General features: G+C 42.5%; 2 protein-coding genes across 8 annotated transcripts in view; both read right to left on the bottom strand.

The window, feature by feature from the left end:
- TBC1D4 (TBC1 domain family member 4) overlaps nucleotides 1–5069 on the bottom strand; it is a 115497-nt gene extending 110428 nt beyond the window's left edge. For 2 of the 3 annotated variants that reach the window (XM_086771761.1, XM_086771768.1), the window contains exon 1: nucleotides 4440–5068. In XM_086771761.1, the coding sequence (XP_086627887.1) occupies nucleotides 4440–4958 (519 nt within the window). In that variant the 5' untranslated portion in view covers nucleotides 4959–5068. Of the gene's footprint in view, nucleotides 1–4439 lie in introns of all 3 variants that reach the window. The other variant, XM_086771756.1, reaches the window with a different exon arrangement.
- A 6803-nt stretch (nucleotides 5070–11872) lies between these two features.
- Nucleotides 11873–22376, bottom strand: COMMD6 (COMM domain containing 6). 5 transcript variants are annotated; one of them, XR_015261660.1, is made up of 8 exons: nucleotides 22302–22376; nucleotides 21557–21615; nucleotides 20913–20978; nucleotides 20671–20747; nucleotides 19214–19382; nucleotides 17944–18096; nucleotides 16752–16897; nucleotides 11873–12169 (listed from the first exon to the last, which is right to left on the bottom strand). XR_015261660.1 is itself a non-coding variant. In XM_086771728.1 (7 exons), the coding sequence occupies exons 1-7, from the start codon at nucleotides 22348–22350 to the stop codon at nucleotides 16847–16849; spliced, it is 624 nt and encodes a 207-aa protein (XP_086627854.1). In that variant the 5' UTR covers nucleotides 22351–22376; the 3' UTR covers nucleotides 14157–16846. The 5 variants fall into 5 exon arrangements, 2 of the variants coding, with proteins under 2 accessions (XP_086627854.1, XP_086627871.1); XR_015261659.1 differs by lacking the exon at nucleotides 11873–12169 and adding an exon at nucleotides 12179–13930; XR_015261658.1 differs by lacking the exon at nucleotides 11873–12169 and adding an exon at nucleotides 14157–14918.
- Between the last annotated feature and the right edge of the window lie 339 nt (nucleotides 22377–22715).

Below are 22715 nucleotides of genomic sequence, written 5' to 3'. Positions count from 1 at the left end.
TGCAATAGACAAACATTTCTGACTTTTAGCCCACGCAGCGATGACAGAGCAGCGATCTGGGTTACAAGCAGGCTGCCTCGGGCTCTTGTCTCTGGCCCTCGACCTCTCCAGTTCTTATCACAGCTTCACTTTGTCAGCAAAAATGCTCCCTTGTTTCTCCTTCGCCTTGAGACATTCTAGTCCACCAACCACACGTGGCTGCAGCAGAACGTTGCAGCTACAGATTGTACACACAAGAGCTAAACCCTACCAAGGTCTGTGCACCAGCACATTTTTCCTACAGAGCCAGCTTGGATTAGTTTTGAAACCCCATTAACAATATATTTGGATCATTGCTTATAAGCTTTCTAATAGAAAAACAAAAGCGCATCGAGTAAGTTCTCGCTTAACTGGAGGAGACAACTATCTTCACTAATAAGACTCAGTTACAGTATAACTAGATGCAGGATGCCAATTCAGGTTAAAAAAAAAAAAATTCCCCAAAACAGGCTTATTCATCTTTGAAGAAGAAAACGCACAGTCTAGACCAGCATAATAATTTAAAAAAAAAAAAAGAAGTACAGAAAGAAATCAGACCATAAGCCTCTCCCCCAGAGAACAGGGAACTCAAGGCAACTGTCAAACAGCATCGATTCGTTTCACACAATTAAAATCTGGTTTATAGAAAAAAAAAGAAAAATTAGTATTTCATGGTAAAAATGTGTTGAAGCTGAGCTTGAAAACACTAATCAAAAGGGCTTCTCTTGGTGCCTGGGAGAAGGGTATGCCTGCTATATTTATAAATTCTAACTTTTGTTTAAAAAATATATATATGTATATGTTCTTGGGGTTGTGAAGAAAATCTGCCAGACATAAAATGAGACAATGCTATCATCCAATGTCTACAGGCAGACTCCATGCATCCTAGCTAATTCTCAAATGACAGCAATACAAAACTAACAAATCTCTGGCTGCCATCCAGAAGCTACTAGCCAGCACTGAACAGACAACTCCCCTCAGCCACTTCAGCTGGCTGCTGCTTGGAAAAGTTATGAGGAGTGGCAAACACTGTAATAACTCTGAGGGAAAAAACGTCAAAAACTTCTGTTCCCATCCTCACCAGTCAGATGGCTCCAGTTTTCTTCTCCCCTTGTATTAAAGAGCAAAAGAAAGAGACTCCCCTAATAAAAGCATCTTAGCATCCACCCCCGTACCGACAGCTGAGCTCTGGGTTAGAGCTCTGTGCCAAAGTACTACTGCAGAACAGGAGGCGACCCGCTGGCTCCTACTTCTCACCCCTGCCTACAATTCGCAGGCTTGCAAACAAAATGTAATGATATTTCGGACTGCCTCACTCTCTCATTTTTCTTCAGTCGCACCATGTAACGCTAAAAGATGTTTTCTTCCCACCTGACGTTATCAGAGCACATACTGCATTGGCTTTTTGTTGGTCATCTGCTGAAGAAATTTGCAGGGACTAGCAAAAAGCATTGCTTTTTTTCTGCAGGCAACAGCCCCTTTCGTGGTCACAGTGAATGCACATGCATTCTAGGGACCACGCAACACTGCTGGGGGACAAAGCAACGGAATCTAAGCCAAAATTTTCATTCTCAACTACATTGTTTTTTGAATTACCATGCTAGCACTAATCTCTGGGAAGTCAATCGTCATCCTGTCACTTTCGTAATTGACATCCGCCATTCAAATTACAGCTAGCTGCCTTCTAACTCTAAGACCACATGACATCTCATGCACAACTTCATTCCAGAGCTGAACTCAAGTTCAGCATCACACTAACACCGCCAAGACAGGTAACACCATGGCTTTGCGGTCATCTCCGGCTAGCCTGAAGTCAGCACGGCCACTGAAAAGGCCATCCCACCCTTCCTTTTCTTGGCCACTCATTGCTAGCTGTGCCTCCAACCTACCTGTCTGGATGTAAATGGTATTAGGGTTGCACAGTAAAGCAAACAAGGGAAGCGGTCTGGAACTAATCCAGCAAAGGTGGGCGAAAAGCAGGTTTAACCCCAGTGAAATCCCTGATCCTGTTCGCCGTGCGGCTGCACAAACGGCTGTGCTGCCACGAGGACAAAGCCAAGAGGAAGGAACGAGGGGCTGAGGCTTGGAGAGGACAGGATCACTCCTCTCAGTAGTGGTGCCAGCTTACGCTGGCTGGAAAGTGACTATGGCCTAAGATGGAAAATGAGGTCGTCTTTAAATAACAGCTGTGAAAAATAATTTCTTAGCTAATACACACCATGAAGCTCACATAACCAATACGAAACAGAAGCACGCACCTGAAGATCTTGAAAGCGTGCAAGAACAACATCTATTTTAAAACAAACAATTAAGAGCTTCAAAAGAAGATTTTCAGAGCCAGCAACGTGCAGCCTGATTTCATCCGCTCAGGACCAGGCTTAAGCACAGATCAGCAGCCAGAGACCTGCACAGACTTAGCCAACCAAGCCTCAATGATCGGTAACAAAACTCGGGAGGGGGAAAAGAAATCCACCTTATTTTACTTTTGATACCTTAAAAAAACTGCTTGTTTGTCCGATACTTGTGAATCACATCGCTGGCTCTGTATCTGCTACCCTTCTTGTAGCTCTTTGGCTGGAAATCACGTGCTGAGTAACCCTCATGCTAGGGACTTCTTCTTTATTAACAGTAACAAGGTTAAAAAAAAAGTCTTGCCAGAAGAAATTTAGACTATATTGTCAGAACAAGACAGGAGTTTATAAAAGGGAACTTGTTCATAGTATAACTTCCTTCAACAGGAAGCCTTTACCTATACTATCAATTTTATTGAATTCCATGCAAATGTAAGGACATTTTCCTCCACGAGGAAAGAAGGGAAGATATATGGATTAAAGGTTCAGTAAGAAATCTCCTCCCAAATGTAAACGCACGTAGTATTTTGCATGTTCACAAGAGCAACAGGGATCCACGCTCTTACAGAATGAGGTTATCTTACAAAGTCATGGTACCAGAGCGGACCTACCCCCAGAAATAAATTTGATTTAGCATCTTCTGCCAACAGCAGGAACCTTGGCTCCCTTCCGTCCATATGGTCAGACTCTTAAAAGGACATTTTGGCTCCTCCCCTGCCAGACAGGATCCCCTCCATTTCACGCTCCTTCTGCGTGCTCTCTCCTGGCAGAGCGCAGCAGCAGCAGCAGTTGCCAGCCAGTTAAGCGTAGCTACCTCCACTTGGGATACCGCCTGTCCCGTCTTTGATGACGGCTCAAGCCACAGCTATGCAGGCAATCTAAATCCCTCCCATGTTATAACCTCTGGCAGCACGTTGCCTCAAACAAAAACTAATGTACTGAGATCTTTTCAGTCATTTTCTTAATACAACCTATCCTCTTCACTTAAAAAAAAAAATACACAAGAAAAAACTAAAAGAAACACAAGCAACTGTTTAGTAGACCTAGTAAGTCAGCTAAGTGGTTTCAGCAAAAGCCAGCACTTCTAATTGCACATGTTTTTCCTCCATACACGTCCCTGAGAACTGAGCGGAAGGTATCTTAACTTACTCAACCGAAGGACTGTTATTGACAGGCCTTTTTCTTGCTGTCACTGTCCTAAACCAACGAGGAAACCTACAAACGGGGAGGAGAAAGAACTCTGCCGCACATCTGATGCGCGAGCCAAAGCCTGTCAGAGTCGGGAAAATACAGCCTTACTGTTAGGTGTTTTTTGCTTTTTTTTGGTTTTTTTTGTTTTTTTTTTTCCAGTTGGCACTCGATCAACAATGTCCCCACCCAAACCTTGGGCTGTTTGTAGCACTACTGAGTGTGGCTGAGCACGGCCAGGTGTCCTTAGCATGACCCGTGGGCAAAACAGGGCCCGCCGGTCCCAAAAGAGGGGACCCCCCCGGGGGCTCTGCACCATCCCCGCTACTCCCGTGTCCTTCCAGCGCTGACACCACCCGACGGACAGTTTAACACCAATTCCGCGAGTTAACACTAATTCCTCACAGAGCAAACTGCACGCTTGCCGTCGAGGCGCTGCGGAACGCGAGGCCTCCCCACGAACGGGGGAACGGGGGAGGAAGAGAGGGGCTCCGCCTCCCTGCGCGCCCCGGTTTGGCAGGGACTGGTACTCCCCGCCCTGGCAGGTGTGCGCTGGGGGCAGGGAGCGGCACGGCACCCCACGGCCACGCGTAATTGTGTCCACACACACACACTATCCCCCCACCCGCCTCTTTCCGCGGACCACCCCCGGGACGGCTGCCCTGCGGGGAGAGCCCGGTGGGCACGGCCAGCCCCGGGCAGGCTCCCCCCACTCCGCGAGCGGGTGCGGGGTACGGTCTCGCAGCGCTGCCTCGCCCCGTCCCAGCACACACCGATCCCCTCCACGGCAGCGGAACGCAGCGCCTGGGGTCCCGTCGGGCAAGTGGGGGGGAGGGAGGATCCCGGCCGGCGCCCCCTCCCTCAGCTCCCGCCGCCACTCGCCTGGTTGGGGTCGGTGGCCCGGAAGACGTGGCAGGCCATGGGGGAGTCGGGGTTGTCAGGCTGCGCCTTGATCAGGTAGGCGAAGTAGGTGAGGTCGTGGCTGTTGTGGATGAAGCGGGCGATGTGCTGCGCCTTGTGCTCGAAGATGAAGACGGCGGGCGCGGGGCTGCCGGAGCGGCCGGAGCCGGAGCCGGAGCCGGAGCCGGAGCCAGGGCCGGGGCTGGCGGGCCCGGCGGGGACGCAGCGCAGCGTGGGCGAGCCCAGCAGCAGCAGCACCTCGCGGGCCGGCACCCCGCTGCCCAGGGCTCCGCCGAGGTCCTGCCGCTGCCCGCGGCGGCGGATCTCTGCTACCAGCCAGGGCAGCATGGGCAGCGTGGTCCGCCTGTCCAGGCACGACGAGCCCACGTACCACAGCCTGAAGCGCTTCTCCCCCGGCGGCGGCGCCGCCGGCTGCGGTTCGGGCTCAGGCTCCGGTTCCAGGGGGTGGGAGAGCGGCTCGCCCTCCTCTCGCTTCTCCATGGCGGGTCCCTGTGCGGAGAGCGCGGCGCTCCGCGCCCGCTTACCCTCCCACCCGCTCCCGGCGCCAGGTGCAGCCGGCGGGGCCTGCGCTCGGCCGGAGCCGCCGCTAAGCCCGCATCCCGCCGGGCACAGGCCCGCTGCCCCGCCGCCTCCCTGCTTGTCTGCCCGCGCCGCGCCGGTTCAGCCCGCGGGAGGGGAAGGACGGTCGAGTCACCCTCCTCCCCCTCCTCCTTCTCCTCCTCCTCCTCCTCAACGCCCAGGGGAGGAGCGGTGAAGCTACGCCCCGAGCGGGCTCCGCGGCCCGGCCACCCCGTGGCCGAGGGGCGGGACGGCACCTCGCCCCTCCGGGCTCCAAACAAAATTACAACGTGGCCTTCGCTCCGCTTTGCTGCGTGCCCCGCTGCGCCAGCTGCTGCCGCTCTGCAGCCTGACCGGCCACGGAGGCCGGAGGAGGAGGAGGAGGATGTCGAGGAGGTCCGCTGCGGGAGGAAGGTCACCGGGCGGCGGGGGGAAGGAGCCCCGGCCGCCCCGTTTGCAGGAGCTCCGAAGCTGTTTCCCGCTTGGATTTGCTCTTGGCGAACCGAGGGGGGCTGGGAGAAGCCGCCCCCCCCCACCCCCCCCCGCCCGGGGCCCCGCAGCGGCTCTGCCCGCACCGGTGCCGCGCCTCCGGCTTCTCCCCCGCGCACGCACGGAAAAGCAGCCTGGTCGCGAACGCGCGGGGGTAGCGCCACGGCTGCCGTACCGCAGCGTCTCTCCCTGTCGAGTCACTGTCAAGTCAAAGTTTAATTAAGACTAATTTAATCGTTTTCTGTGTTTCTTTTTCCTGCTTGAGCTTTTAGTTATTTGGGTGGGTTTTTTTTTCCCCTCGCTATCGCGATAACATCTCTTTTTCTCAACGAAAAAAAATCTGCCACCTACTGTAACTGTTTGTAACTCGCCTTCTCTACCTGAGAAAGTAGCTGGACAAATCTTTCCCTGTCATTCAGCATCCTTATCCATTTTATAACTGCCAAGCACAGTGACCGTCCTTATGTTTGCCTCTGCAGCAACACCGGCGATAATTCCCAGTAACGTGCTATTGTGGCAAGCATTTTAACCCTGTCTAGGAAAAAAAAAAATAAATAATCTGTAGCTTGAGTTGAAGGGCTACTCTGTAATTTGAGGCCGCATGCTGGATTATTTGGGCCGAGAGGGGTCACGCAGCACAGCAGGCCACAGCCCACAACAGTCTGAACTGGCACAAAAACTGTCGCGTTAGCAATATTTTAATGGCGTTGCAAGCTACTACGCTCATTTCCCGAGCCAAGTCTTTTGCTCTTCTTTTTTTCCCCCGGTTCAATCATGTGGTTGAATGCCTTTTGGTTTATCAGTTGCAATTTTCAGTTTTAATGTTCTGACTTGGAAAGACCTCAAATACACCTCCTCCCACAGCATCCCAAAATGAGCTTTTCTTAGAACAGGGCAGCTCATGCGCAAAGTCTTCTGTGGGCTGGACACCAACTTTAATATTTGCTACCATGGTACAAGTTAAAGGCAGGCTGGAATTGCTTTCCCAAGCTGTTTTCACACACATTGACATCTGAACTGCGTTAGAATAATAATGGCCACATTTTTTTTTATCACAAAACCTAAAAAGTTTCGTGCCCCTCAGTCTGCACAGTAAGCATTAACCCTTTAGCTGAGACTGTTACGTGAGATTTTGTGCTCCAGCATTCCAGGACGACAGTTTGGGAGCCCCTAGGATCCTCTAACAGCGCACCTGGAAGAAGACTCATCCGCTTCCCAGCAGCATTGGCACTGGTTTGATGCTGCGGTGAACGGCTGGTTTTCTGCCAGTTCAGTTCCGTGAGCCGCCTCTAATTTAAGTGACAGCGCTGATGCAGACACCGCGTTGGCACAAAGGAAGCGGGAATGGCTGCTGGGGGGTGAAGAGGGCAGCAAGGCTGCTCGCTCCTTTGGGGAACGCTTGGTTAGATGATTCATCCGGAGCGTGAAAGTTCCGATTCAGTCACTTGAGCGCAAAGACCAATTTAAGCTACCAGGGAAGTGAACTGAATGCTAGATTGCACTAAAAAAAAAATCTGTAATAATAAAAAAATAATTTAAAAAAAATTGTGGCCTCTCTCCCTTTGTATTACATTTGTATACAACCTACCAAAACCAGGTTGCAGACAACTATCTAGGCTTTTAGGTGGTGTGGCAACACAAATAATCAATAATAATCAGGAAAGGTGAAGACAATCATGTGAATATCTCAGAAAAAAACATCAAAAGGAGACTGAATTTTTTTTAAGTAATCACAGATCCATTCATGTTTTCACATTGTCCAAACAGAAGAAGAAGCCTTCGCTTGAAGGTGCTACAGAGCTGGGTTTTCTGCTGCTAAGGACACACTTCGATTTTTACAAATTATTTTATCAGGTAGAACTGCGAGGAACAAAATGTGGAAAATGAATCTGAAATTCTTAAATTGTCACCGTTGTACTGGTTATGTAAAACTGTTCAGTTTCTCCTTCAGTTGGGTGATTTGCTTAATATGATACGAGATCTATTTATTTTGACCTAATTCATTTTTATTATTGAATTCTTTACACAAATCCCTTTTAAGATGAAATTAATCTCTATAAACTCTACCACTAATATTTTAACTACCTTCAAAATGGAATTCTCAGATGTTAATCCAAAGTTCTCATGCTTTCTTCTCACTTCAGCTTTTTGTGTCTCTCTAAATTGATTCTTCATAGTAATCCCTCTTAGCTGCCCATTACCTTTATCCATTTACTTCATCATTTCTTTCTGATCCTTTAATCTGCCTACCACTTTTTATCCCCCATTTTGTTAATAGTGTTTCACTAGAAATTCAGTCCTTTAGTTACATAACTTTTCTTCTTGAAGTTGGTCCCTTTTTCTTATTTCTCTTCAGTTGTAAGACTTCACGCACCTTTAAGTAAAAACTTTTTAATTTCTCTCTTACTGAACGCAGTATTTATTTGCCCATGACCTCTGACACGCTTCTCATATAATTTCTCCTCATATAATTTCTCCTAATGCTTCTCATTTAATTTCTCATATAAATTAAATAAAAGCATCATCCTCTAAGTCTTTGCACAGTATAGTTAGGAATTAGCCTAAACTATATAATCCTTATAGCTTAGTTAATGGGAATCAGGAACTTTGGGATAGAGAAGAACGCAACGTTCCATACCCACAGAGCTTTGAAAATACATGTCCCTTCCTGATGGAAGAGCAGCTTCTCTCCAGGTCATCCCAAATAGAAAGAAGTGTAAATGCAGCACCTATGCAGAGACATGACAGACAAAGCCTCTGATGAGATGCCACAATTTTTTTTTTAATCCTTTTTTAATTATTATTATTATTGGCCAAGCTTCTTGAAACAAATTGTAAAATTCAAAGAAAAAAAAAACTGTACTGGAAGATCTAAAGTATGTAAAGTACTGTGCTCAGTAATTGCCGTACGATGTGCTGCAAATACATATTCGCTTGGTCAAATAAAACCGACCACATACCCAGTCAGACTTTTTTGAATTGTTGATAAGCTGCCTTTGATTTCTGTTGACTAAATAGACATCAGATGCAAAATCTTTAAAAATAAGGTACACTATTGAAGTGTTTGACCAAAGATGGATAGTGTTAACTAAATGTAAGTAAATGCCTCTGAATATTTTTGATTCAATGTGCTTGTCAGTGGAGGACTACACGTAAAGGTGATTTTTCCAAATAAAACAAGTAAGTATATTTTCCTTCCGTTTATTAAAGGAAGTATGTTTTGTTAATTAAGACAATACCTTGATAATGTGTACTGTTTCTGCACGTGGCACCACAGCAGCCATTTCAGGTATCATATCTGGATCATCAGTTCGTCTGCAGTGTTAAAGGATTTCAACCTGCCAAACAGTAAGCAGCCACAGTTCTCAGTAATTTCTGCAGGAATGGAGAGACCTCAGCACCTCACATGATCAGACTGTTAATTGCTAGTAATTATCCATCCCCTTAAGGTTTCTAGCCACAATTTTAATTGCAGAAAAAAATATTAAGTTATTAGAGGAGCTGTAGACTTGACTTTACAGTTCCATAATTTATGCATAACTTCAACCACCTTGGACTAGAGTACGTTTATTTCAGTAATATGCCCTGTACCTGGAATTGCTTCTCAGCCTATTGCTTTCCTAAGAATGCTGTCACTTAACTCTCTGAGATTTCAAGGTCCACTACCACATTTGCATTATTTTTAACTCGTCAAATTTTATTTTACTCTCAGATCACCTTTTAGTAAGATCTGAGATACAGACATTTTTACTTTAGAAAATAAAATAAATTTTTAGAAATTTAGAAAATTTTATTGATTTAAACTTCCCGGTCTTATTTGAAGACTCTAATGAATTAAGTTTTGGAAATAAAATTGAGGTATTAGAAAGTAAGTTGAGTAGACTGGGCATATTACCAAAGCTTTAAACTTTAGCTGCTAGAGAAACTCTGATGCCTCCTCTACTGAATGTGTAAAAACATCACTAGAAATAATGAAAATTATGTCTTTTGCAGGATGTATAGAGGTTATTATCATTTAAAATGTAATGACAAAGCTTTGAATTAGACATGCCAGTCTTGTGGAGACATGTCAGTAGCAGGAGACACTCACTGCAACTTTTACACAATAATAATGCTGAAAAAGTAATCTGATAGGGAGTTGGGTGGTTTATTGGTTGTTTTTTTTTTGTTTCTTCTCAAATGGCACTAATCTTTTTTGATCGTAATGACAGATTATAGTTTGTCCTGCCAATAAGAACCACTCCAAAACAGATTTAAGGGAACTGGAATGAGCAAAGTTCCTAAGGGAATAATCCCTAGGTAGAAATTTCATAAACATCTCTAGAACTTAAAGCATTTTATGTCTTCTGTTCAGCATATCATTATTTAATTTAATGTAGCACTGATTAAGAGGGACAATGCATTGGATTACCGTATTTCTCTTCAAAGAAGCATTTGATTTTGGAACAGATTCTTATTTTTGTAATTTTTTCATGTAACAGTCATCCCATTAAACTTTCTGGCATGGCAGACTTTGAATCCAGTGAAGAACAAAGATGCTTTTTGTTAAAACTAAGTTTTAATCTCGAGTCCTGTGTGCTTATGTGTGATCATAGCATCTTTAAAGGTGGGAACATTTGCAATTTGGTGCTTTTTTTTTTTTTTTTTTTAGGTTTCTCCTCTCAAAAAAAGAGTGTCAGATCAGCATACTAAAAGGCCTGTTGTTGAGATTAATACAGAGTTTGGTGGCTGTTAGCAGTTCAGGCCAGTTGCAAAGCTAGTTATTGCAGGAGACAGAACAACTTCTGCAACAAGAACTTCCACTTCCTTGAGCCGTTTTTCTTATATCATCTCCCCCTGTTCTCTCGGAGGGTGGGGGGAGCGGGAGAGAGACTGCGTAGTCTGGTCCTGATCGGGGCTGAACTACGACACAAATTATTTCTGCTTCTATATAAACGAGACATTTACTTCTCTACTATTTCCTGACCACTGCAGTAACATACAAAAAGGAGAAAAAAAAAATGAGGAAAAAGAGAGTACTGCAGCTGCTGGAGCCTGCTTCTCTCCCTGACAGTGCCCACTACCTCTACTTCGTTTTGTGATTTGGAAGGGATCCTGGTCCCCTGCAACTCTCCAGAAATGGAAACTAACACAGGATTTCTTGTCATTGGCAAAGCTAAAAGGAAGATCTTGATATTATTCCACAAATGTATTACTACAAAGGATGGCTAGAAAGGCTAGCAGATCTGTAGTGGAGTGCAGAAATAATACGGAATAGAGATGCTTTGGAAGGCAAGAGCACTTCAACTTCAAAGGTCACAAATTATATCTGTTCAAGAGGAAAATGCAAATACTATTAAGACTTCAACAGTTTATCTCTATTAAAATGCTATTGCAACTTGACAACTCAGTACTGTATGTCTGTTAAGAGAAGGCACAGTTTACCATGAACAACAGGGCACTTGTGTTACCAACACAATACGAAGAACGGTGCCAGCGTAGCTGCCAAAAAAAATCAACAACCTCAAACAGATGGGAACCCCTTAATCCTCTTTCTCATCGTCCTTGACTCTCTCCTAGGTAAATTGACATCTGTTGTCTTGACCCTGCCAACTGCTGAGCATCTCCCGTCTTCCCACGTTCTCAATGGCGAGAAGCAGCATTGCACAGCACACCGGTCGGTCGTGTGAGACACGTACTTACATTCCTCTGCTTGTTTTAAATGTAAACTTGAAAACCCCTCTCAAGCTTCATGTGTGGTTGCAGCATCCAGTACTTGTCGGTTCAGAAGCATCAATGGGAAGGAAGCCTGCCTTGCTTTAATTTAGCCAAGCTCTCAGATGAGTACTTTTAATACCAAGCACAATGAAACATTGTTTTTCAGATTCAGAGGTAATTCACGGGGAAATTAAGCAACAGGGACACTTTCAGTGGCAGAGAAGTGTATTCCTAAGCGTGGCATTAAGACACTGAAAATTAGGCTGCATAACAAAATATGGAAGCAGGATTTTAGAGTGGTTAAATTGCCTGATAACCCTGGATAGAGAAATGCAAATTCTTACTCTATGAACAAGATACAGATCTAGATCAGGTTGCCCAGAGAGGTGGTAGATACCCTATCCCTGGAAACGTTCAAGGCGCCGTTGGATAAGGCTCTGAGCAACCTGATCTAGTCGAAGATGTCCCTGCTCCTTGCAGGGGGGTTGGACTGGATGAGCTTTGAGGGTCCCTTCCAACCCAAACCATTCTATGATTCTAGAAAAATCTATTTGAGAGATGTATAAACAGGGAAAGAAATGAAAAACAAGACTAGGCCCCAGTAGAAATGTAACATGATATTATTTAAAGAGCAAGTCGTAAGGCAGAAATGTGAGAATAATTAAATTACTCTTTTAAGCTAATGCAAAGATACAACATACAGTATATATTGTTATTAAAGTGTTTTTTATGTCGCTGGAAATCTTTACACTCATCTTTTTAATAATTAACACAGAAATTTAGGTATTTCCCTAGAATGTAAGAGGTAGGATGGAAGTTAGGGTGACATGAATGCATACAGTTCCAGATACAAGCCACACAGGGGAGAAAACCAGAGTCCTCATCCAGTTTATCAGGCACGCTCTCAAAGGATGACCGTCTATCACCAAGGCATCTAGCAGTGCCACCTGGTGACCAATGCGATGATAAATTCCTCTTACTATAGCACAGAAAATTACTGCATGAAATAATAACATTTTCTTTCTTTTTTAATATGCATATTAAAGCTTACCGTTCCAAAGCTCAATGTGTGAAGAACAAAACTGACACTGAAATTTCCAATTTATAAATACAACAATATTTGCAATATAAGCACTAACACAGTATTTGGAAACCGACATATACTGAACAGAAATGGTTCTCAAGTTAGGGCAGCTGAAGAGGAAAATGCAGTGCAGGGAAGAGGCAACCCAAACCCACTAAAATTAGCCTTCATGGACATCAGCAATCTCAGCTTCCTTACTTTCTCAGTGACACAAAGTCATAAGTAATTAACAGACATATCCCAGTAACTCAGTTCAAACTGCAGGTAATTTTTCTACCATCTTTCAGAAAAGCCATGGAAATGAGAGTGGGAAAGTCTTTCAAAGCACCCAGGACTGGGTATGAGGAGTGCTGAGCATCATTGCTCTGACACACATGCACCCTCATGCACTCAAGCACCAAGAGTGGAACTGGGTAAGTATGTATGGACAGTGCTGCACGGTAGAAGCACAAGTGAAGGAAACATTTGGCCAGAAGTGCAGGGTGACAAGCAAATCTAGTTGTTTATGAGGTGACTGAGCCTCAGGAAGGCAGGACTGTAACAGCATACCACGGAAGCTCAACCCAGGTTGAGGTGCTTGCGTCATGTCATGTACTCACCTGCAGAGATCCAACTTCCTGAGTGAATGCCCAGTACGCTAGCAGCCCAAACAACAGACATATGACATTTCACTAAAAGTCTCTCTGAGAAATGAGCACTACCATCATCAATCACACGGCACTGGATAGGATAGAAGCTGCTGAATTTTAAGTCGCCCCCCCACCACCCCCATTGCAAAAGTTCTTCAAAGATGGGGCTTTTTTTTTTTTTTTTCTTCTGCAAGTAGATGAAATGACTCTGGCACTTTTGTGTGTTATTCTAGTACCCGCAAGGGCTAAATAGAAAAACCTTGCATGCCTCTGCAAAGGTCTGGAAATTACCCTCTCATTATACCCATAATTAAGAGGGTAATAAAACACTCAAATATGCTAGGGAACAGGGCAAGCAGGAAGAAAAAACAACATTCTTCCTCTCCTCCAATTTATCATCTCTCTACCTTTGTTTTTAATTGGTCCAAGCTAATCTATCTTCAGCTGTTCAAATAGAGTGCAAAGGCTTGAAAACAGGAAGGTAAAAAATAAAGGGGGATGGGCTCACAGTGAACAACAAGGTTACACACCTTTAAAATGTGGTTATAAGCGTGCAAAATTTAAAAATGTGGTTTAGAGTGTGCCAAAAAAAAAAAACAAAAACAACACAAAAAAACCAGAAGTCACATAATGAAGACAACAGTCATTGCCAGGACGTTCCTTCATCACTCTCTCCCTGGCGTTTGTTTACTGTGTAAGACCCTTTTTCCTCCCCTCTTCCTTCCTCTTGCTTTGTTACAGGCAAATGTTGGGGGGGGTGGGGGGGTGGGCAAAGTTTACTTGTCTCCTGAATACAGTTAAGGACAGAAAACCACTTGAATGCAATTTCCTGCAAAATTTCATTAATCACGTATGTTCTCTGTCTTTTGCTGGTTCAGTACAACATTTTGTCCAGCTGTAAGTAATCGATACAAATACTCCTTGCAGTCTGTAGTTATCCCTCAGCTCTTCGGCACCCCATCACAGAGAAAGACTGCGTATGTCTGAACTTCATCCTAATTTAATAAGGAAAGAAGTTTAGTCATAGTCTAGTCCTGAACTTTACCCACTACAGTATTTCTGAGAGAGACTTTAATGCGCTAGGCTTAAAACAAAATACAGACCGTCTTTATCTTTGTTATCTGTATGTTTAATGACTGTTTGGGGACTTACAAAAATATTAATGTTATACAGTTTCATGTTAATCAACCAGAAGAATTAGTAACACACAAGGACTCCTGATTCTCTTTGAAAAGATCTATTTTCTGCACATATAGACAAACAATTCAATGGCTTGTTTGAACATGTTAATATTGCTACTCTGCAAACTGTTAGGCTGTTGGGGTTTGGTTGGTTTTTTGGGGTTTTTTTTTGTGTTTTTTTTTTTTTTTTTTTTAAAGTACTTAATTCTTCCATTACTCAGTATAGGAATTCCTACTGATAGCCATCAGGACAAATCTCGTTTGAGTACATAGCCAGCTTTTAATCACATCTCCTAGATGTCCATAAACACATCTGAAAATTCTCAGACAGTAAACCAGTAGGGCACACATGTCCAGGCACCTTCCAGGCAGAGTTACAATATGGAGTTCAGGGACATTTCAAAAATATTCATTAGTATTTCTAGAATATTTGAGTTGACAAAATATAAGTTAAACTTTTCAAAGGCTGCCAATTTTCTCTTCTTGATGATGGACCAAGTAAAAATGGTAACTGAAAGTTTCCTCATTACCTTCCAGCATCTACTAAATTGTTGTTTCTAGAAGTTTAGACATGATTAATTAAATGTTCCTTTCCATCCAGTTCCAACGAAGGCACAAATATTTCCAACTATATGGAGAACTTAAGTACATTAGAACAAATTGGAAGTATTTGTAAGGCTCAAGCTCTACTAAAAAAAAAAGTATTATTTTTCTGGAAATCTTGCATTGATGTAAACCAGTTAGTTCATTAGGCCAAAGCATGACAACGTTTTCCAGTTACAGCAGCCTTACATTCCAACTTCTGCAAATAAAAAAAAAAAAAAAAAAAAAGTAGTTGCTCACATCACTTCCACATACAGAGAGGATTTTTTGCACTATGTTCAGCCCCAAGCCCTTACAGGCAGACAAGGGAAAAGGCCAATGGAAAGTCTGTTCCTGAGACCATTTTGTGACATTACATTGAGAGGGTCCCAGAAAAGAGCAGTCTGCTCTTCCCAGCCACAGAGCAAAAACCTTGGACTTCAACAGCACAAAGGAAGTATCATCCGGATCAATGGCCACGGCCTAAAACTTTAACTATCTTTTGTTAAAGCCAAGACTATTTCACTTATTTGTGCTTCTAAGCAATTCCAAGTACTGTTTTTATGCACCATGCATAATGCCAAAATAGTGGAGGTGTATCTCTCTTTACTGAAAGTACTGCATTATGCAATATGCACAATGTGCTGCAGTTTATTTTCACAACACAAAAAAGCAAGCAGAACCTGCATCAATGACTTTCAGAACCTGCATCAATGACTTTCAGTCAGCTTCTAACAAAAAAAAAATTAAATTAAAAAGTCTAAGTGAGTAGAAAGGTAGATGTTCTCACTTAAAGAGGCCTGAAATCACTTAAGGATCTGTCCCAGCAAAACTGGTTCTCAGTCTCTACCATTCTGAAGTTGCAGCATTAAACTTCAGTCTGCTATCAGTACGAACTGTCTCTCTTCAGATTTACTTGCTCTACCACACCACCAGCACATCTTGAAATACAACAGTATTGTTTTTATTACATTTCACTATATTTGCAGTTTGTGTTTTGTTTATGCAAAACACAAGAAAAAAAGCAAAACAACAACAAAAAAGGAAGCATGCAAGCACGCTGGATTTATCACTCTCCCTTTGGAAGTGCACCCATTCTTCAGAATCAAAGTCAAAATTTTTCTGGTTAGGACATTCTCCGAGAGTGAGCATGCGCAACACAGTCCAGTGGATTCCTGCCACACAATACAAGCAAAGAAATCCTGCTGAATTTTCATGTGTTCCTTTCTCTGATGTGCTTGGCTAACACTTCAGCCTGAATTTTCAAGTTTCCTCTTGACTTTCATAGTTCAGAGCTTGGAGTAAGGCAACTACATCAATATTTTAATTAGAAAGCAGACTGCTGATTAGAACATCAAGCAGAGTGCCACAGATCAGAGCTGGATTAAATGCAAAGGAAAAAATATATTAAAATACTTTTGAATTAAATTCACCTTTCTACTTCTATTTAAAATTACCCTCTGGGCTTTATTTCAGAGAATAAATTTTGGGTCTTCAGAAAAGCTTAGTGCATTAACTCCATTTTTATAAGCCTAGGTCATGGGAAATAAGTATTTGAAATAAACAAGCTGTTAGGAACAGTACATTCTCCAGTTATTAAAAGAAGACTGGAAGCTAGGTCTGCAAATACCTGCAACTAACTACTTGATTTTGCTGTTCTTCAAGAATAACTGTATGCTTGTTATGTGTAACTTCATATTCTCCTTGTACTTAACATTGTTGAGTCCAAGCGCATCTCAATTTTACAGACAAAGACTGGTAACACGGGATCTGCACTTCTCTCAGTATCTTCCCAGTCAACATTTTCAGGTGTCTTTCTGCGCTCCAGAGTTAAATATGTAGTTTCCTACATGTAGTTCTTTACTCTTGGGTATTAGAAAGTCTACAGTGATGCTTCTCTGTACACATCCTGATCTTTTGTGTACCAGGATGAACAAAGCTGAACGGATTTTCACAAGCACTGCAGAGCTGGCTTCAAGTATTCAAAAGAAATCTTCACAGCAATGCAAGGATGATGCTGACAAATACCTGTCAAAAAGACAAGGATACATACCTTGCTGAACAATGGCACTTTATTCCCTGTATAGAACAGAAAGTTTACTTGATCCAAGTCTGTCCAAAGTTTCAGTGTAAATAAAAGAGTTCTCCTCAAACTGTTTCAAGGACAGCTGCCATTTCCTTGAATTGTCTGAAGAAGTTCTAAAAAGCAAGAGTTAAGATAAATTTTAGTTGCTTGAAGAAAATCTCAAAGTATAGTTCAAACTAGCATGTTAGACAAAAATCACAATCCACGTTTCTCAAATGCCCTCTTTCCTCCAATTACAATTTGCAGCTTTAACTGAAATATTCTGCTTTTTTTTTTGGTAGGCTGGTTGGCATTTGGGCACGTTCATTATTAAATCTACAGAAGTGATGCCTTATTTGCATGGGTTTGCCCATTAATAGGGGAAGATGCTATGAAAGAAAAATAGAAAGTAGCTCTCACACCACAACAAAAAAAACCCCACACCAAAACAGCTCCTCATGCACATTTCTATTCCCAGCTGAAATAATACAGGCTTCTCAAGTATAGCATCCATTTCTTATAGTAGTTGAACAGCAAATTATTAAATAGTTTTCAACCAGAATGAATACATTTCACAATACCAAAGGATTCAGAATATCCTTCTCAAATCCCTTCCAGTCCAACTCCAGTAATTTATTTATATGTAATATACATATATTCTATGTATTTGCCCTTTAAATAGGACAACAGAAGCGCCACATTTATGCAAAATTAAACAAAGTTATATAAGTTTACAGATTAAAGCATAGCAATGAAGAGCCAGTGACAAAGCAGGCTGACCTCCATTCCTAATCATTAGCAAATGTTGGGCTTAACCCAAGTTTTAGATTTTGAGGCTGGGGAACAGTTCCATAGATTTAGAATATTCCACCCATTTCTACTAAGGTAGAGTGACAGCTGACAAGGACGATGTAAAAGTCTTTACATCACCAGTTGTTAGATTATTTGTAAGAGAACAGATTAAGTACTGCTAAATTAACATTTTCGGATAAGTGATGAAGAACTAAATGCTATGAAATAAAGTATTTAGCTTCAGTGTTTTAAATAATTATTAACTGCTCCATCTTTGAATGACCGTATTAGTAAATAACCACCACAAACATATGCATCAAGGTATACAGTTGCTCCTTTATGATGTCACTGTTTCAAAAGACTGAATCGAGTAACAGTGATTACAGACCTTGAACTGTGGTATCGTCATTTCAAAAGATTTCTCTGTTATTTGTCCTGAAGGGTCTGCCACTGTTAGCGTCACTGCAACATAAGGATACTTCAGAGACCTGCAGGTGTCAGAGCTCATCGCAACTCCCAGTTTCCATTTAAGATCTACAAACTACAGTGAAGAACATCATTGGAAAAGTGTTAAAGAAAGATCTAGCCTACCTTTGCTCTTCTGTTGGATGGATGTTTTACAGACAATATAGGACATCTAGAGCTCCTACTCAAATGGGAAACAAACATACACATTCAGATATTATTGTGAATACAGAATTGTCTGCCCTTCCTTGGGGGGAGGGAAGGAATAAATCTAATAAGTTACTTCACTTAATCTGTTTTCCTTATTCAAATACTGTCAATATTCAAGTACAGTCTCTTTAAAGAGGTTCTAGTAATAAGAGCTTGAGCCACTTCTTTTTTTAGAAGTTTCTAAATCAAGTGGAAATATGATAAAAACCTCAGACAGTGCACAAAAAATTTATAATAGCAATAATGGAAAAATTAAAACATTTCATAACTGTATTTTAGATAACTCAAAGTACATCATAAATACATTTCAGACAGGTAAGTTAACATTTTTAGCCTTTATGATAGGCAGAACTGTTGAATAAAGAAGTTCAGCTTATTATCAAGCCTCAAAGATTTGTTTTTTTTCCTAATTCCATACTCTTTTAGACTGTGGTTGTTAGGAAAAAAGATCTGAAAATGCAAATACACACTTATTTTTTTTCAAAAAGGAAAAAAGGGAATGCTGGAAATTGACAGAAAGTATCTTAAAAGTTTAAAATTAAGGGAGACAAAGAATAAAACAATCAAGTGCTGATGTCACAAACTCTAAAGAACACTTCAAATTACATTTAAAACAGATTTACATAAACAGCTAATACAATTGTCTGCCACACTGACTGCCACTCACTAGTGGCAGTCTCACTGCCTAATAGCACTATGCCTACTCACTGCCTAATAGCACTATGAAGCACTAATTTCTAAAGAGGTATGAAATGTGCATTTAGCATCCAAACAACAATATTAGAAAAACTGGTCAGCATTTAGATAACCTTTATCATATATGCTTCTTTATCCAAGTAGACACTTGGCAACAAATATATATATAGGAAAGCTTTCGGCAGTCAAGATACCATCACGTGCTTGACAGTACAACATACGCAATGAAGCACTGACATTTCTGAAGAGTTAATAGTTAGCTCAGCTGCACTTTGTCATTTAGTTACCTGCCCCACTGCGGTCGTATTTTGTTCATCTTCTGACACGCTAATGGATTTGCCCTGCTCATTCCATACGTGACGAATAACTTGAACTGCATGTTTTGGCAGCGTGCTGACTGCATTGCCCAAGGTGGTGACAAGTTCTTCCGTGGAGAGATTGTTTCGGGCTGCTGTGCTATAGATATATCCAAAGAACACCGCATCAATTTAATTCTCCAAGAATTTAATAAAATATATCACTTCACCACAAATACGCATTTATAAATTTCTGCTTTAAGTTTCTATGTACTTTACAATAATTAGGCAGCCTGTGATTTTTCCATCCAGAATATTTTACTAATCTTTTGTAGCCACATGGAAAAACCAACATGACTTGAGTTTTAATGTGCCTTAATAGGCAGAGACCAAGCTTTGCTGGGCTTGCTCAACTTGTAACATTAAAAGAAAAATAATCACAGCCTCCAAGTGCTGTTGCAACTAAAAAAAGCCATAATTCAGTTAAAGTTCTGTGCATACAGCAGTTAAACAATGTCATTACTTTAGAAACAAGGCAGTTTAATTAAACATTTAGGAGAGGTAATTTAAGTGTCACCAAAAAGGCAAGTAAGGACCTCTAGGTAATGGTATAATTGGTACTAAGAGGACTCAAATGATGCAATAAATCCTTTTCAAGGCAGCAAGTCTAGAGGAAAATTGCCACTTGATTTCCTCTACAGAAACAGGTAAAAAAAAAAAAATCCCCACTCTAGGTTTGTTCATGCAGATCCACTCCTCTTAGAGACATTAAAAAAATTAAAAAAGAGTTGGTCCTCCAAGTAGCGTGATCTAATATAATTTAAGGCTTTATATTTTACAGAGAAAAAGTAGTATGTTAAATTTCTACTGGCATATTTTCTGGACTCATATTGATGTTATGTAAAATGTTTACATACTAGATATTAAGAAAACCAAGCAAGATCCTGAAAATTTTACCCTTCTGAAAACAGAAGGACTTCCAGCAAAACAGCAGCTGAAAATTCTACCTAAAAACTCTGCTTTTATCACAGTAGAGTTCAACACTATAAAACTGTGTGCCTTTCAAACAGGCATAAATGCTGGATTCTAATCTCTAAGAAACCAGAAGCACACTTCCAGGCAAAAGCCTAACTGACTTAGCATTAGAACTGAGCTTAACTTCCTGTTTGTGAGCTTTAGAACAACTGGCAAAATAAAAAAGGATCTTAAAACAATTTCCTCTCTTTAGATTTTTTTATTACAAAAAGTTAGTCTGTATATTACCTACATGTTTTTCAGCTTTAAAAATGTAAACTAAGTTCTTTTTTTGTGTGCTGAGTTACAAACTTTTGCTCTTTTCCCAAATCAGTTCATTTTATACCCACATCTGATGTCACTTTTTAATACCACTATTAAGCTGGCGTGGAGGGAAAAACGACATGAGGCAAAGTAAACTATTTTGTGCTTACCTAAATAGAAAGGAAACAATGTTAGTTATTTTTGCCAGGTCACCAACATTAATCTCAATCCCAGATGTTTGAATTCTCTAGAAACAGAATGTTCAAACAATTACAAATAAGAACATATTATGCATTAATTAAAAAAAACCTCTTTATATATACACACACTAAAAAAATTGACTTAAGGAATCTATCCTTCACAGCATATCCAGCTAATATACTTGCTTATAAGTGCTAATATCCAAACTTACCTCACACAGTTCAGCTGTATTTACACCTGGGATCTTATGGTTCAGATGTTGAATTATTTGTTCACACTGTAAAGAAATTAAGTTTGAAAATATTCTTAAAGAATATTTTAATATACATGACAAAGTTAGTTTGAATACTTGGAGATTACAAAACAAAAGAGAAGATTAGTTAATGCAAAAATTGACAACAGGAGGATGCTTTAAATGCAGAGTGAACAATAAAGTCATTGAAGTGATAGATTTAAAAATTACATCAAATCCAAGAAATCTAAATAAACTCAGTCAAAACTTCTAGTTACTACCTCACTAGTTATTCCTACTTAACATACCATTTTTTTACTAATTAAGTCATCCTGTTCAAGTGCACACTACAGCAAATAGAAGCTGAATGTTTTCTAGGCAAGCTAGCTGAGTATTAACAAAAATACATTTTTAAAACTCTTCCATGATAGAAACATATAGTTAAAACAATCCCATTTTTCTGAGCAGGACTAGTCCATTTTATGAGTCACGTACGTCTCAGTTACTGCATACATAAGATTCCCTTTGCAACAGACAAAAACCAGAAGAGCTTGAACAAAAAGGTCTCCTAGAATCAAAGAGTACCAGAAGCTCTTCCACATCCCATTTATTACCCTACTTACCAGTTCTGCAAAAAAGTCTTGAGGTATTAAATTAATCTTATCTGCTGCACCACCAACATCTGAAAAACACACGCAGCAGTGATCAGAAGCAAATTCTTAAGATGTTACTATAACAAATCTAATCTCTCTCTGAAGACTTCCTAGGTCATCAGGCATGCGTTTACCTTAAAAGCAAAGCTCTCTTTAAGGGAGTTTGTCCTGAATTGCATTAACTTGCTCAGCATCCCAAGTCAAGTCTAATAGGAGTGACTCCGTAAGGCCTCAGAGCCCCAGACTGAGTCTATGCAACTGCCCAGTTTGACAGCCCTGAATAACGCCCCCGACCCCGTGAAGCACTATCTGCACCGAGCCCCTCAGCTTATGGGGAAGCTGGCCATGCCCAATGCTGCCCTACGGCACCAGCAACACAGCCCCGCTGCTCTCCCCAAGGCTACGCTGCCTCATCCAGGCCGCCTCCTGCCAGCGAAGCCCCCAGGGCGGCCCGCGGACAGCCTAGGAAAGTGTCGCCGTCCCCCCTACTCCCCACCGCCGGCCCACCACAAGCCTTTGCCAGGACCCACCGGGAACGGCTCGCCCCGGGCCCAGGCTGGAGTGGCTCGGCGGGGCGGCCCCGGGCCCCCGTCACGAGGGGGCAGAGCCCGCACCTCCGGCCGGCCGCGCTGCCCCCAGCACCCCATCCCGCGGACCTGGATGAGCCCCCCTACCCCCGGCTGCCCCCGGCTGCCCCCTGGGTCCCCTCCCTCACCCAACGCCTCCAGCGCCCGCCCGAGCGCCACCACAGAACCAGCGGCCATGCCGCCGCGCACCCGCCGAGGCCCGACTTCCGCCACACAACACTCAGCGCTCTGATTGGCTCCGGACGATACCAGAGCGAGGCAGGGCTAGCGGCCTCTCCCTTATTGGCTGCCGGGCAAGGAGCATGCGCTGTTCTCCTTCAGGGCAGGGCGCACCTCGTTCGCTCCGCTGGGTGTCTGTGTGGGTGCCAGGCCCGCTGGGCGTGGGGTTTGTCGTTTTCGGAGTCAATCGCTTCTTAAACAGACGCGAGTAAAACCGGGACGGTGTTTTAGGAGACTGTTGGGTGTGCAGGCAGCGGGTGGAAAAGGTCAGCCGCCAATGGTGGCTCAGGGCCCTGCAGGCCGGGGCCTGCCCGTGCTGGGCC

Source organism: Chlamydotis macqueenii, chromosome 1, assembly GCF_036417535.1.
Source record: "Chlamydotis macqueenii isolate bChlMac1 chromosome 1, bChlMac1.mat, whole genome shotgun sequence".
In the NCBI taxonomy this organism is placed as follows: domain Eukaryota; kingdom Metazoa; phylum Chordata; class Aves; order Otidiformes; family Otididae; genus Chlamydotis; species Chlamydotis macqueenii.
The sequence above is the reverse complement of the archived record's forward strand: the minus strand, read 5'-3'. Positions and strand labels throughout refer to the sequence as shown.